At 38.6% G+C, this 17,366-nt stretch overlaps 1 protein-coding gene across 9 annotated transcripts in view; it reads left to right on the top strand.

The window, feature by feature from the left end:
* DTNB (dystrobrevin beta) overlaps positions 1-17,366 on the top strand; it is a 111,708-nt gene that overhangs the window by 32,603 nt on the left and 61,739 nt on the right. For all 9 annotated transcript variants that reach the window (XM_087929191.1, XM_087929177.1, XM_087929183.1 and 6 more), the window contains exon 9: positions 367-491. In XM_087929191.1, the coding sequence (XP_087785317.1) occupies positions 367-491 (125 nt within the window). The remainder of the gene's footprint in view (positions 1-366; positions 492-17,366) is intronic.

Here is a 17,366-nt window from a genome sequence, read left to right as displayed (position 1 = left end):
TGTGGGCCAGATTTGGCCCACGGACTGCATGTTTTACACTTCTACTCTAGAGCAAGGTATTAGTAAGCAAGTTTGGACATGAGAAATAAGAAAGGAGGGTGGGGGAGTGTAATCTTCTGTTCATCAATACAAATTCTCCTACTATATGCAGTACAGTATTCACAAGGCAGTGAGTTGAGGAGAGAGCATGAGCCATGGGCCTCTTCTAGGAAACCCAGGTATGTCTCCAAGGCTATGGCTATGGTTTGAGCACTGAGAGTTGTTTCTTTTGAGGTTCAATTGCACTCTTATCTAGTGTGCTGCATAGATTGATCTGCTGTGTTAATACTAGTCTCTATGTTTAATTCTTTCTAAAAAAAACAACAGAAATCGCCTGCCAAGAAGCTGAGCCATGCCATTAGTAAATCTCTTGGTTGTGTACCCACTAGAGATCCTCCTCACCCTGTATATCCGGAACAGCCAGAGAAGCCCCTTGACCTTGCCCATATAGTGTGAGTATATATCTTCATTTAAATATGATTTGTTCTGTTCAGTTTGATTTCTTGTTGGTCAGGTGGTGGTCTCTAAGTCCTTTCCCCCCTTTGATATACATGGTGCTTATTGTTAAGGAGAGGTCTAAAAATGAAATAAACTTCAGGCATTTTAGGAAAAAAAAGTATGATTAAGATTTGGGAATATTGAAACGTCAACAGTTGGTTTAGTAATCCTTCAAACAGTACGTTCTGTTTCAAATATTCATATTATCTTAGGACCTGACTAATTTATTATAGGTAGTCCTCAACCACAATTGGGCCAAAAATTTCTGTTGCTAAGCAAGGCAGTTGTTAAGTGAGTCATGCCCCAATTTATGACCTTTTTGCCATGGCTGTTAAGCAAATCACTGCAGTTGTTTAGTGAATCATATGGTCATTAAGTGAACCTGGCTTCCCTCATTTACTTTGCTTGTCAGAAGCTGGTGTTAACACAGCCACTTTTTGAGGGATTTCCAAAAAGACAGCAGGAAAGGGGCCACTTTGGGGGAGAAGATGATCTATAGAGTGAATGCCACAACAGAAAATGCCCCTTTTCTGGGTTCTGCCTGATATAGCTGCTTCATAGATGGTACCCACAGCATACTTCTTCTGCCAGATCTGATGGGATGGGTATTTGTAACTTGGAAGAGGTGGTCCCTCAAATAACCTGTTCCCATGCCACGAAGGGTCAAAAGTCAAAACCATCACCATGAGTTGGACAAGGAAGCAAAGTGACAGCCAATGCAAGTTGAGGAGCAGAAGCGTATAAGGTGTGCTACTTTCAGGTGCTGCCTCATTCTGCACCAGTTGAAGATCCCAAGTACTTTTGAAGGGAAGCTCCATGTAGAGTGTATTACAGCAGTGCAGCCAAAAGCTGATCAGGTCATGAGCCATAAAATTGAGGAAGGGGACTAATTGGCACACAACACAAACCTGTCAAAAGATGCTAAGATGACCACCTGCACAAGCAGAAGTCTAGGAGGACCCCTAAGATGTGCACTGGGTCTATCTAGGGCAGCGCAACCCCATCCAGTACCATCGCAACATAGAAACAGAACTGACAGTAGAAAAAGACCTAGTGGTCCAGCAAGTCTTCCCTTTGAGTTTTTTGTTGTTTTTTATTAATTAATTACTCTTTTGATTGTTGTTTATTTTTTTAAATTTTTGCTGGATGATGGACATGTGTTTATCCCAAGCATGTCTAAACTCATTTACTGATGATTGACGCACTACCTCCGTTGGAAGTTGGTTCTAAGCTTCCTCTACTCTTTCTGTGAAGTAATACTTCCTAATATTAGTTTGAATTTCCCTCCTCTCAGTTTGAGGTTATGCTCCTGTATTCTTGATTTTTGCTTAATATTGAAAATACTGCCTGCCTGATTCACACCCATAATATATTTAAAAGTTTCGATCATATACCAATGATGGAATTGTCCACAAATCAGCAGGCTCCAAAAATCCATAGGCATTCAGTCCTGACAGGGTTCAGCTAAAGCTTGTTATTCCCCATCCAGACCCTCATAGTCTCCAGCCACCAGGATAAGTCATCCACAGCATTGCTTAACTCTTCAGGAGAATAGATGTATAACTGAGTATCATCAAGCGTACTGATGATACCTCATTCCATGGCAACAGATGAGCTCACCTAGCAACTTCATGTAGATGTTAAACAGGAGAGGAGAGAGTACCAAACTCTGGGACACCCCCCCCCCCCAATAGCAGGTGCTGAGGACGGAATCTTTCTATCCCCCATCTCCCCTGACTGGAATCAACCCTAGGGAAAGGAAGAAAACAAGCACAGCTCAGTGCCACCCGCTCCCTATTCACTGAATTGGTTCAGAAGGATACCACGGTCAGTGATGTTGGAGGCTGCTGAGAGGTCAAACAGAGTGAGGATAGGTGAGCCACCCTATCTCACTGTCACTAAAGATCATGTTAAAAAAGCAGCCAATGTTTTTGTCCCACACTCAGGCCTGAAACCAGATTAAAAAGTCTCTAGATCAGGGGTGTCAAACTTGCAGGCCACGGGCCAGATGCATCAGGCGCTGGCCAGGCCTACTCCTGATTTAGCGAAGGGGGGAAAAGTTGTGATACATCATGTGACGACATGACAACGCGAGTTTTGACACCCCTGCTCTAGATAATCCATGTCATCTAGGATTCTGTGAAGCTGTTGTGCAGTCTTTTTCTCAACCATAAGTCTTTTAAAAATCTAAATAAACAATAAAAGCCAGATAAACCCTCTATCTATATTGGCATTTACAAAGAACTACAAAATATGGCTAAGATGTGACTTGCCTTGTAGAACCCAGGTTATTTTTTTCAACATGATCCCTTGGTTGCCTGGTAGTTTTGTTTCTAATATTTTATACCATTTTATTAATTTTAACTGGAATAAAAGTTAAGCTAATCACTCTGCAGCTTTCTAAATCACTTCTATATTTAAAAAAATTGTATTTCCTAATCTTGGGTCTGGATGAGTAAATTCTGGTGTGATTTAAGATACTGTGGTAACCTATAAAACCTTATATGGCTCAGGGCCAGTCTGTTTTAAGACCACCAGAATGGGCTACTCTAGGTCACTTCTCTTAAACAGTGCCATCTAGTGGAATGCAGGAAACATGTCTTCTGTGTTGTAGCACCTGGCCTATGGATTTCTCTGGGATCTGGACAGTCCTAACCATGCTAGCTTTCCAGAAAAACTGGCTTTTCCTTAGGCTCTCCTGTGTTAAATATTCTACTGTTACACAGTTGGCATAATATTGTTATATTATTTCTTGTTTTATATTTATATTTTGAGCCACTCAGTGACCAGATTGAGATGAGGCACTATATAAATTCTATAAACAAGGAAAGAAATCATATCTACTTTCCAGTTGATAGAGTTAAGGAACTTTTATATCCAGAAATTCAGCTTTTTCCTCTTTCAGTTTTCAAGAACACTGAACAATATCTCCATGGAAATTATTTCTCTTTTATTTATCAGTAATATCTAGATCATCTATTGTCACTGTTTGCCTCAGTTTGTATGTTTCTAAAGAACACGGGCATTTGCCCCAAGTTATCTGTACAGCAAAGGCAGACACTAATAATTTCTCATTGTCTTCTATGAATAGTTTAAATTTGTTGTCTTTTGATCTGTGGTGCATTTTGTTCTAATTAGGAAAAAAATCCAGTTCCAAAATGAAAGTTTTCTGCAGTGGTTTCCCTTTCACCGATTAACTACTTTGATGATTCTTGGAATTGATAGAACATTTTCTGACTTGCAATATACTCATTTATAATGTTTTTGCCATTCAACTCGCTAATTTTTTTTTACTAATCTTTTCGATTTGATAATGAATGAGTTTGCAACCTTCATTAGATAAAATATCTTAAGTGTCTAAAACTATATTGTTTAACACAAGGGAATCACTCATGACTTGTACAGAAGTAGAGATGTTTGGAAGAGAAACTATGTATTATGGTAGAAACTAAACAGCATTACTGTTTTCTCAGGCTAAACTTGATGACACGATAGATGAACTCTCTGCTGAAGTTTCTTACTTAGATTTGCTCTCTAAAGGGAAGCATAAAATATACAGTATATCAATATACAGCATGTTTGTGAGCACTTGGATAATTATCCAATTAACAAACTCAACAGGGGCTTGGCACAAGCAAATCATGCCAGATTAACTGTGCTTCTTTCTTTAACAGTAGCTTAATAGATTAGGGGAATACCAGTATATCAGTGGCTTATGAAAATTTCAGTAAAATGGTAAAATATGAGCTAAATAATATGTTCATTAAATGGACTCATACTTGATTGAATAAATGTGTCCAAAGCAAGGTCCATTAATAGCTTTACTTCAGCCTGAAGGGAACTATCCAATGTGATGCTGTGGGGCTCTTTCCTGAGCCCTATGCTGTTTAACATTTTTATCAGTGACTTCAATGAAGGAATTGAGAAGACAGTTTCAAATTTGCAGATGACATAAAACTAGAAGGGATAGCTAATACTGCAGATCAAGGATTTTCAAACTTGGCAAGTTTAAGACTTGTGGACTTCAATTCCCAGAATTCCTCAGCTAACATGGCTGGAGGGGGAATTCTGGGAGTTGAAGTCCACAAGTCTTAAAGCTGTCAAGTTTGAAGACTCCTGCTGCAGATGAAAGGGGGATTGGAAAAAAAAAAAAGATCCAGACAATCTTGAACAGTAGGCTGAAATTAATATAGTGGAATTGAATACAAATAAATGTAAAAGTTCTGCATCTGGGTAGCAGAAAAGAAAGTCACAAACCTAGAATGGGAAGGCTTGGCAGCAGTACATGTAGACAGTATCTGAGTGTCCTTCTTGGATACAAGTTAATCATGAGCCAGCAATACAATGAAACTTTTAAAACCACTCTTGGAAGTACATTAAAAGAATTGTTCCACCAATGTTGTTCTGACCAATCCCATTTGGAGTTAAGTGTCCGGCTTTGGCCACCCCTGTCCAAAAAGGACAATGAAAAATTGGAGCAAATTCAGAAGAGGTTACCAAGTTGTTGATGGATATGGATAAAATCTGTGGGGAAGCATTAAAGGGTATTGGCATGTTTAGCCTCCAGAAAAAGATGACTGAGGGGAGATAGCAATCTTCAGATACCTGAAATGCTGTTACCCAGGGGAACGATTGGAATTATTCTCAGTTGTCCCAAAAGTGCTTTTTCTAGAGGCAACTGGACTTCCTTGTTTTTTCTTTTGAAGACGTTTCACTTCTCATCCAAGAAGCTTCTTCAGCTCTGACAGGATAGTGGGGAATGGGAGGATTTATATTCCTTGCAGACAGCTGGACATTTGCATCCTTTTAGAGGGAAGCACCTGGAGGTTTATCTGTGTCCTCAGGGTCACCTGAGTAGCACTCCTGGTTCCTGTAGTCTGCAATTTTTTTCCTTGGAAATCCATTCCTACTCTCACACGATTCAAAGGGTGTTCATCCCAAATTGTGTAGCTAAAAGTCTGTAGAGCTTCTCAGTCATCCAGGTCATGGTTGTCCCAAAGGTGTTTTTCCTGGAGGCAACTGGACTTTTTTTTTTATTTGAAGATGTTTCGCTTTTCATCCAAGAAGCCTCTTCAGCTCTGACAGGATAGTGGGGAATGGAAGGATTCAGGTGACCATGGGGATGCTGCAATGGTCATAAGTGTGAAAAATGGTGATAAGTCACTTTTTTCAGTGCTGTTGTAACTTTGAATGGTCACTCAGTGAGCTGTTGTAAATTGAGGACTATGTTGATATCTAATGTAGCAAGCAAAGGTCTTCAAATAGGACGGGTGGTTTTATTGTAGAGATGTGCTATTATCTGTACTGCTTGTGATTCTGTGGAAAAATGAGCAGAGACAAGTTGCACTGAGGTCACTTAGCAATTATTATAGATCTCTGTAGTTGTAGAGGGCATAGGGGGAATGGCCTTGAAGGTTAGCAGAATCTGTATTAATGTTTAATGTTTATTTATTTAATAAGGCTGCCCAACTCCATCGTGACTCTGGGCAGCACACAATAATAAAATCATAAATACAAATACAAATAAAACCACAGGCATAAAGAAAAAATCCTAATCAATCACTCTAAAAATAATAATAGCACCTGCAAGACTTGCAGCTCAATTCTTAACCCAAGGCCTCAGGAAGTGCCACTTTTAAGATTTGTTTCGAACATATCGCACTTTGAGGCCAGACAAATCTTAGCGGGATGTTGTTCCCAAGGGCAAGTGCTGTGACAGAAAAGGCCTGTTTCCTAGTTCCCTAAGATGACCTTATTTTAGAGTTCCCCAACCTTTCTGGTTGGCGGCCCAGAGGGGGCAGGGGGGGAGGGGATGGTATTGTGGGAGGGGCAGGCGCATGCATAATTGCTAAAGAGGGGAATCCATAATGATAATAAAACAAAAAAAATGGATAGATGGCTATAGGTAAACTCAGAGTCTCCCATTTAAGCATCGCTTAAATATGCCAGTCTATTCCTACCAGGAAATAAAATGGCACCTTGATACATCACAAGCAAAAAAGGAAGTCCAACAGTTGTGACTGGCTGGAGAAATTAAAAATACTGGAGGAACTTTGAATTGGAAATTAGAGGTTCTGCTGTCTGCCTTGCCAAGCACTGTAGATCATGTGTGCAGTCAAGAACGCTATATAAGAGCCATGGTGGCACAGTGGTTAGAATGCAGTATTGCAGGCTAATTTTGCTGACTGCCGACTGCCAGCAGTTCAACAGTTTGAGTCTTACCAGTTCAAGGTTGACTCAGCCTTCCACCCTTCTGGGGACCCTGATTGTTGGGGGCAATATGCCGACTCTAAAAACCGCTTAGAGAGGGCTGTAAAGCACTGTGAAGCAGTATATAAGTCTAAGTGCTATTGCGATTGCTATATAGTATAATATATGTATGCATGCATTGGTTAATTGGCTGATTCATTCATTCATTTTTTTTGTCATTTCTACTTTATTTATAAGATACCAAGGCAACTAATAAATCCAACCCACTAGCTCCTACAAAACATAAAAACATGCATATTATTTTTAGCACTGAAGCATGCCCAGCACAATATGCAGAAAATAAACACCCAAATTATTCAAAACAATGAGTAAGAGAGATTGGAAATGTGCATTCTCTGTTGTAGCACCTGTCTTCTAGCACAGCAGCCACTCAGACATACATTCTACTCCCACCCTTTAAATGTTGTGGCAGTCTCTCAGGCTCTGCTCCCGGAACTGGGGTTTGGGATTGCCCTGGCAATTGCAGTTGCCCACAGCAGTTTTTTCCTGGATATTATTTATGTTGTTTTGTCCAGATAACCATGTTTCTTTTAAAAATTAAATATCCTTGTAAATATTGGAAGCAACCCAGTCTTTTTGGAGTTGCTTGAACATCAGAGTCCAATAAATAAATAGATATTCAACAGGCAGAGCAGTGGCAAGGCAGTAGAGAGTGCTTGACATTCTACTACAGATAGATAGTCTTCAAGTTGTGATGGCAACCTCAAGACAGTCCTCAAGTTGTGATGGGACGAGAATTTCTCTTGCTAAGCAGTACAGTCATAAAGTGCAATATCAGGTGACCACATTGCTTAGTGACAAGCAATCTCTGCAGTTCCCATTGCTGTTATTAAGTGATGATCATGATTCATTGTGTGAGCATCTCTCTACAACTTCCTGCCAGCTTACAACAAGCAAAATCAGTGGGGAAGCCGGCAGGAAGTTGCAAATCCCAGATAGCTTGTAAGTAGGCATGCAGGCAGGTAAATAGTTGCTGCTGAGTGAGAGAGGATACGTATGGGTGCACAAGTGGTGGGGAAATGCAGTTGTTTGGGTGTCTGCTGCCAGATAGTGTGTGAATGGTGTGGGAGCTATGGCATGAGCACAGTGGGGCTTCGGATAGCTGCTGCAAGGTAGGAGAGGATATAGGAGTGTAATGGAATGTGCGAATGTCCCTGGGGAATGAGGAGAAGACATGCTGCCTAGGAAACAATCAGACAAGAGGGAGAGGAGTTCCTGATGGATTAATGGTCCTAGGAAGAAACTGAGGAAGGACCTGCCCTAATTGATCAGTCTAAAATAAGGCAGGGGAGGTTCAAGATTGATGTGAACCGTCCTGGGTAAACCAGAGAGGAAACACAACTAGATGAGATAATTCTAGATTTATTGAAAGGCTAAATGAACAGAATTTGAAAGTCTGAAGGTACAAACTTGAGTAAAGTGCAACCTTCTCTACTGGCTTCTCCGTTGATTATACTTGTTGTAAACCAGTAGGGATAATTGCAAATCATGATTATGTGACTGCAGGACACTGCAGCCATCGTATGAGCCAGCTACAAAATGTCTAGATTGTAGTCATGTGACTTGAATTGCTAGGATGGCTAGACCTTCAAGGGCTGGCCATAACTTCTTGTTTAGCACCAAACAGTCACTGAATGAGTTATTATTAACCAAAGACTGCCTTCAAAATATCAGCTGTTATGGGAGCCTATAGAAGAGCCGTGGTGGCGCAGTGGTTAGAATACAGTACTGCAGGCTACTTAGGCTGACTGCTGGCTGCCAGCAGTTCGGCAATTCAGGTCTCTCAGTATTGCAGGCTAATTCTGCTGCCAGCAGTTCAGCAGTCCGAATCTTACCGGCTCAAGATTGACTCAGCCTTGCATCCTTCCGAGGTCGGTAAAATGAGATTGTTGGGGACAATATGCTGATTCTGTAAACAGCTTAGAGAGGGTTGTAAAGCACTGTGAAGCGGTATATAAATCTAGGTCCTAGTGCTAGTGCTATAGGAAACTGCTGACAAAGTCTGCTGCAAGCTTGTACATCCCACCTCAGAAAACTCCAAAGTGATTCTAATGTTCACACTTAATTATAAAATGAATCGATAAAATCCTGATTTCTAATATCAAAGGTGGCATCCATACAATGTAGGGTTGTTTTTTGGGGAGGGACATCATAGAAGTATTACTTTTATAAAAGAAAGGGTTAGAATATGAACCTTAAAAGTATTCCTGGGTGATTCTTGCTGCTATTCAAAGAGACTGATGAAGAGATAACGGTGTTATTGTATGAGTAATCAAGACATTTCCTCCTTGGATAACCAACTTACCTCTGCATCTGCAGCACACTATTTAAATTCTCTTAACTGCCACAAAGGAGGTTTTCACTATTTTGCTTTTCATTCCCTGAATGATTTGATGGGGTCAGAACTTCCTCCCCTCCCTCCCCATTTTACTGTGAAAAAGTTGAAAATACTTAGAGGCAATGGCCCATATTAAAAGATACTTAAGCATGCAAATTGATATTACATTGCATTGTTATTTTCATAACTTGTGGGAGACTGAGTTCAAGTCCTACCTTAGCTATGAAAGCCAGCTGGGTCATTTTGGGACAGTCACTCTCTTTCAGCCCAACCTATCTCACAGAGTTGTTGTGGGGAAAATAGGAGGAGGAAGGTTCACTGCCTTGAGTTATTTGTAAAAAATAATAAGGTAGATTACAAATAAATATCTCAAAATATTTGTGTTTGGCCTCTAATTTTGATTTAACCATTCTTCTCAGGATCCTATACAAAACTTTGTTTGCTTTCATGCAGTGAATCAGTAATTTCCCTTGAATCTACCTTATTAGGCACAGATAATTTTTTTTTCAGTTTTGTGGTCTACATAGTCTTGTTCCAAATTGATTGACACAGAACTGATGACACTTTCTGTTGGGAAATTCCCAGCCAGGCACGGAGGAGAATTCAAGCAGGGAGTTAGCTTTGAGGCGTTCTGCAGCTGCAAGAGACCTAGGACTGACCCCCTAGGTTCCATGGTATCTGATCTGTTTGTTCACAAGAAAGGCAAGGAGTCTGGAGACATTCTTGTACTATAGGTAGGACACAAGAAAGTTGTCAGCTTGACCTTTCACGTGTGGTTGCTTTCACCTGACACTTTCATTTCTTTGTTTCATGCTGCTTTGAAGTTTAGTAATTGGTTTATGTTTCTTGAAGTGGGAGATAGCAATAAAAATAACTATCTTCACAAAAGTCTATTTGCCTATCTCTTGCGCTATGCTGTTTTCCAGGCTATTTTTTTTCCTATGATTCCAAGTTCTTTCAGAGGATGATTCTGAATTTCCCTTGCTCCATCCCATCATTGTCTTGTATGTTTCTGATTTGTGTGATATGATTTAAGTGTTTGGCTTAGAAAAAGAACGTACTGTGAAAAACTAGATTTCTCCCTCGTTAACTTTTAAAGATTTTTTTTTGATGGATGATACTGATAACACCCAGACATAATGCTAACCCACTCTTTGATTTTAGAATTCAAGCCTTGGGCTATTAATTGACTTATTTTTTCTTTCATTTCTCAAACATAACTGCATTTCTTTACCTGGTTTTGGAAGTAATTAAAAAAGGATCATACCAATGGAAGGAATTTGAATTTAAAGCATCCTCAACAAATATTTAAGCTTTGCTTCAAAAAAGTCCAGTGAAGTGGAGCGAAACTTTTCCCTATTTATATTTTTCTATTTTGTGCAAATCTAGCAAATTGTGTTTGAACAGCTATAGTTTAAATAAAAAGACTTCCTAGTCTTTGTCTATGGACACATGTGCTTTCTGTAAAGATTAGGAAGGAATTTTGTAGTAACTGAATGCGATAAAGGGGAAGGAAGATTCAAGGTTAAAAAACTGTAGTCGTAATGCCAAACTAATTTTCAGTGTTCTTCCTGAATTGGTCTGTTGTGTATCACTACCTTTAACAAACTGATCATGTAATTTGTTAAATGAAACAAGCAGCCACATCTGAGGGTAATGTTTTCATGATGTGATATCTTCATTTTATTGATGAACACTCCCTAATTTAATAATCTTAGATCATGCTAATCCTCAATTGTTACAAGATTCCTTCTTTCTGTTGACATTGGGTAAAAACCTTAAAATGTATATGATAGTATAATTTCTGTTAAATGGCAAATTTATGATGGATAGCAACATTTTGAAATCATCCCTTGTTCCCCAAGGATGAGGTGGAATAATAGGTTCGTAGATGAAAGATAGATCCGATCTGAATCTCAGTGAATCTTTGATGGCAATGTGTTATTTTGATAAAACTATATGAAAGAAAGCCAGAAAAGATCTTTAAATCCTTTAAAATATTTAGATATTTATTTGTAGCTTAATAAAGTACTGATGCCCCATTCCCACCCTGTCGATAGCATATTTTCATCGCAGGAGCTTAATGGGTCTTGTAAATGCCAGTTAATGTGAGCACTTTCCAGAACATGCTGAAATCTCAGATGGCTGTAAAACAATATCATTGAGCTGGAGAAGAAGGCCTCATTTTCATCTGGTAACTGCCAGCCAGGTTGGTGGAGTTATCATTGTTCTGTGGCTATGTAACAACTCCAGTTTAAATTTCTTGAATAAATAGGCTCACCCTATGGTACCAAATCCATCAGCACTGCCTACTTTGTCTGGCAGCAGCTCTCCAAAGCTGTTTTTGAACTGATACTTATTTTTTGCTCCCAGGAATTAAACAACTGACAATCTAAGATTTGCACCGAACATCTAAACTTAGGTTAATAAAACACAGATGTTGTGCATTAATGTTAATAAAACACAATTACTATGCACAAGCAATAGTATACTATAGTATGATGTAATGGCCCAGTTAACGCAATATGATAAATCAATATTTGAGTTGCCATGCCAGATAACAAAACTACCCAACTCCTTTTCAGACTGGTCAGGTTTGTGGTATGAATCCAGCCTGCATGAAAAACAGGTGATCTCTCATTGAGTTGGGGTTTTTCCTGTAATCTTGCATGAGAGGCAAAAGGTGGCCCCTGGGCCATATGCTGCTTTCAATCATTTGGATATGACTCTCATAGTCCTTTGGAAAAATTATATTAACTTTTTTCAATATGACAGTAATTATTTTAAGCCTTATTTGATCATAAGGCTTAAATTAAATCAAATGCAGTTTTTGTCCTACGTCACCTCATTTTTGTTTTTGGAAAGGCAACCCCTGGCACAGTGCCATCCTTTGGCCCCAATGATTTTTAGAGCCAGAGTAGGTGTATGGCGGTTGCATAGGCAGAATAATTAATGCTTTGCAGATGCATGAGACTACAACTGAAGTGAAAATACAAATATTTGGCTAGAAGTGAGACTTTAGGATTAGGCTCCTTCTTCATAGAAGCAAGAACTGGGCTGCACACATAAATAAGTGACAACCAGTTTTCTTTTCTGCCAAAATTTTGTTCACATTCTCACTTCTGGTTCTTAATGGTATGCTGGCTTTGGCACTTTCTCTGGGACTAGCCTGGTAATAATTTGTGAAGCCCAAATTTGAATTTGTTCTGGTAAATGTAAGGTGACTTTCTTCCTTTTTATTTCTGTCCCTACTTTTCATCCTCAATCTTCTCTATTTTGCTTTCCAAAAAGAAATTCAATTTTAAATTAATGTAGATGAACTTCTGGCCAAGATTGTTGTGGTCTCATGTCAGAACTCTTTATTGTTTTATTGCCTGGGAGGGACTTAAATTCTGTGGTAATCTGTGGTTACAAGGCTCAGTGAAAACCTGTAATTATTCAAAAGGATCATAACTATGGGTTATTCTATTCCACAGTTGCTTTCCTAAGAATCAGTGGAAATAAACACTAACAAGGAACTGTCCTTGTTGTTTTTTTAAATTGGGTTTATCTACAAAGCTGTTTAGGTTATTTAAAGGGAAACTGCAGAAATGAATTATTTCATGAAAAATTAAAGTAGAAGCTGTCTCTCACTGTGTGTGTGAGTGTGTTGTTGTTGTTGAGGGCTTCTCTTCCCCTCCACTCACCTTGACTATGCAAAGGGACGCTAGCTAGAGAATGAAGAGGGAAATTACTTTGCCACTGAACTATTGTGATGGTACCTGCTCTCTCTCTCCCCTGAAAGCCAGCCTTTTGCATGTATAAGTTCCTTCGTCACGTGCCAGTTCTGTTTCCTTGGAGACAACAGTGGAGGAGTGTCTTTGGATGCCTCTTCGGCAAAGGGAAAGCAGAGGCTTTTGCATTGAGCACAGAAGGTTTGCTGTATTTACTTGCTTCTGTCTTTTGTTGTGCCGCTTTAAGGCAGGAAGGTTTTTGCATGCACTTCCTCAAGAGCCAAGCAAATAATCTTTGAATGCTATTGATAAATTCTTACCTTTTCCAGTAATTCTTAGTAGCTCATGGTTATAGAGATGGATGTGAAGGATGAAGCTGTAGTAAAAGTTGCCGGGGCTTCCTTCCCCTCTAGCTATACATAGATTACAACAATGGCTGGAGATATGGGGATTCACTCAAGGGTAGTTTATGGAACAGCTGCACAAAGCAGTAACTTCCTGCATATCTAAGTTACTCTAATTTTGGAGCCAGGTTTGAAGTGCTTCAGGAATGAAATCTTTGTGAAGTAGCAGTTCATAGTCTCTTAAGCAGACTTAGAGCAGGTGGGAAAACAATCAGCAAAATGCAAGGTCAATTGTTTACGTTTCCTGTCAGCAAAAGTGAAAACTAATTCTTGGAAGAGAGAAAGGAATGAAGATTGATATTAATATTTGACATGGGTTAAGGAAAAATAACTCAAAATATTAAATACAAATGGCAATGTAGTGATCTCTGGTTTCCCCCCTGTATCTATTGGACACCAATAGTTTTCTTTCCACTCTCTCCTACCCACACCTTTTTTAAAAAAGAACTTTTGGGGCATTTTATAAAGTTGATGAAAATTTTAGCTCACACTTAGTCCTTGTCTTTGGGGTAAACTAACATAATTAGGTTACCTTGTCTGTTAGCTGTAACTATAATCGTATCTGATTATTTTTATTATTAATATATAAACAGTAATCTAAAAATGCATTCAGTGATTTATATTTATATCTGTCTTACTTGAATACACAAACACATAGATATATAGATATAGATATATAGATATTCATTATCTTGTTGAAATCTTGGAAATGTGGATGCTCTTTTCTTCAGTGGAATTGAGTTTGCTGTATTTAGTTGAGTTACTGACATGTGTGGTTGTTAAAACCTTTTAGCTATGCCATCCAATGATAGATAGGAGTAGGACTGTCATCGAGCTAATCTAAGTGCAGAAAGCTGTTATCTGTCTATTTCAGTGAATAAAAAAACTGCTCTGTTCATAGACCACTCTGATAAGCTCATATTAGAGTAATGTCAGATTTTCTTGTTTAATGGGTAACTTTCTCAGCCATACATCTTTCCTTTTTTATATTGCTTAGTTCCCTTTTCTGGACAATTCACCAACTGTGATAACAAAAGTTTTGATGTGAAGGATTCCAGAAGATAGACACTAAGCTATTGTCACATGCTGTAAGTACGCTAAAAGGTTAGGATTTTAATCATGCTGTGAAACCCACCTTCTTGACTTTTTTTGTAACATCTTTCCCAACTATCTCCAAATAAGGCTTTGCGTAACAATTGTTATGAAATGGACATCTCTGTTCACTTTTAGATGTCCCTCCATATGCCTAATTTTCAGTAATACCTCAGGATCTATTGTACTTCCCTTATATTCTATATGTCTAAAATACAGTTTTTGCTTTGACAATCCCTGCGCTTTCTGCAGCTGGTAAAAAATACTGCATGGCCCAGAATAATTCATATCTTGACCAATGTCAAAAGCAAATGTAATAACCTATAATGAGACCAAGTTTGAGTTTGGTGGAGTGATTAATGGAACTGGGGTAGAAACCAGAACACTGTGAGTTTTGTGCCTGCCTTAGGCACAAAGCCAGCTGGGTGACCTTGGGCCAGTCATTTTCTCTCTCTCAGCCTTAGGAAGAAAGTGATTTCAAACTATTCTTAACAATCTTGCCAAGAAAACTGCATGGACTTGTCATGACTAATTGATAGTACATAACTAATTGACAGTAGGGTTTAACTTGACTTGAAGGCACAAAAATATTAAGACCACAACACTTGCAAACACAAAGCCTCATTATCCTCTCTTCACTTTCTAGAGGCATAAAGGGAAGCCAGGGCCTGTTCTGGCTTGGCTTAAGATAAGACAGCCCATTTGTAAGTCTCAGTTTCATGAAGAATCATATAAATGGTGTAAAATGCAAAGTGCTTGCTTTCAGTTTTAGGGGTCATTTTAATTAAATTCTGAGATAAGTGAAAGTGCTCTATCCAAAAGCTGAGTTAACAAAAATTGAAATTTGGAAGTTAGGAGTGGTTTTCTTTTTCAGGAACTTTGGCTGGATTCAGCCCCCGGGTCTTGACAGCCCTGCTATATAGCTTTCCTCAAGTTGAATTCAACTCCTAGTGATCTCGTGTTATGTTTTAAGGTTGTGATTTTTACACAGAGAATGATTGTGTAAAAACAGTGCCTCTATATTCCAACCTAAATCTTTTGATGCCAGATGTAGTACAAAGTGACTTTTCTTCTGCTGGTTCTGGAAAGCTCTTAGGACTCTCTGCAGACTTGCATGATAGAGTCCATTTCAGCTCACACACAATCAGCAAACTTTCAGCATTTGGGTCATCTTTTCACTTTCATTCCAACATTATTGATGAAAATAGCTTGAGCTAAAGGAGAAATTCAATTTCTCTTGCTGTAAAACAGCTAAAAGGCAACATAATCTTAAACATCTCTTTCTGTGTGTATTAACTCTTTTTTACTATATTAATACTTTTCTTTTCAAGCTTCTTTAATAAGAAATTGAATATCTTTGACTCTTGCATTATTTTTTAAACAAAACTATTTCAAAACTTTTCCTGCAAGTCTACACATGTAAATGTATTTTTGGGATGGAATCTTCCTGAGGTGGCAAACCTAATATAAAAAAACAGTACATAAAGCAGTAGAACAACCAGCAAGGTCAACAATCATGAATAACAGCATCCAAAATGTAATTCAAGAAGAAGCCTATAAAATCATCACTCATTTTTTTTCTGAAGCCTACAAAAATGGGCCTGATTAACTGCTAGCAGAATTTCATAGATGTAGAACTTTCCAACTCAGTGATCTAAAATGATCTTGGTGACAGGCAATTTGAATGGGGCCTCTGCTGAACATCTCAGAATGCATGAGGCTGGATGAAGATGATGGCATTTGGGGGTTCTGCTTTACACCCATATTGAGCGATTTTAGTGTAGAGGTCCACCTGTTAAAATCCAGGAAACTCTGAGTTCTTGCTGTAGACACAATACTACCTTGGTTGACCTTGGGCCAGCCAGTCTCAACTCTAGGAAGTAGGCTCTGTGTGTGTGTGTATTCCTACAGAGATAGTATTCTATAGATAAAAATGTATGAGTTTGTGTATGCAAGAGCAACCACAAGTTTATGAATCATTCGCTTTATGATAACGTACATGTTTCCAGACGCTTTGTTCTTTTGGGCAATTTTAGAGCAATATCAAGTTTTGTACTACCGGTAGGTTGGCATTATTTATGAGTTAGAATTAAAATCTTGTAGGATGGCAATTCTGCTTTATCTGCTTGGGGTTTCTGAATGGGGTTTTTATTGCTATTAAGTGGAGACTCACCATAGGTGGGTTAACAGGAGACTTCCAGAAGATTGCTTGTGTTGCTGACCTTTTGTCTTCAAACGATAAATTCATTTACCCCTCTCAATAGTGCTGAATAGTGCTATAACTAGATGCTGATTGTGCAAATACCATTGTTTTTAGTTTTTTTGTTAGAAAGCAGTGATTGGCCACACTTTTACAACAGAATGCATAAAAGGAATCAATTAATTAATCAACTGAATTAACTAAGAAAGCAAAAGCTTAGTGAGGCAGTAAGAAGCTAATTGTCTAGTATGCATTGGCAATGAAATCCCTTTCTTTTTGCCAGATGTTCATTTTTAAATGTACTTCCCTGCTTATCAAGACTTAGCAGGGATCAAAAGTCTGAAAGCCATGGAGATGTGCGGATCAGGAATGGCTTGGTGATAATTCACTGTACAATATTATAAATCAGACGCCTAAGATAACAAGAGCAATACAAATTAGCATTTGAAGGAAACAAAAAAAGCAGTATTGGTTATTCTCACTATTGTTCTTTCATGCCTACAGGAAATCAAGCTTTCTACATGAAAAGCCCTTAATTCTGTAGTACAATAACACATAAAGCAGTTAGAAGACACATGATCTAAGGGATAGATTATATTTTAGGCAAAAAAAAATTAATAGAAGCATGCAGGCTATACTGCAAGGGAAGGCAAAGACTACCAAGTTGAATAGATCCTACCATTCATTGAAACAGAAGAATTATTTGAAACAAGAATTAAAAGTATAACCTGCATGCTTCAATGTATGGCGGGATCTATTCAACCTAGTAGCCTTTGCCTTCCCTTATTTTAGGCTGAACTATCTATCAGGAA

This window comes from Pseudonaja textilis, chromosome 1, assembly GCF_049901715.1.
Source record: "Pseudonaja textilis isolate UNSWEBS1 chromosome 1, rPseTex1.2, whole genome shotgun sequence".
NCBI lineage: Eukaryota > Metazoa > Chordata > Lepidosauria > Squamata > Elapidae > Pseudonaja > Pseudonaja textilis.
Note: the sequence above shows the minus strand (reverse complement) of the source record. Positions and strands in the feature narration are given on the sequence as shown.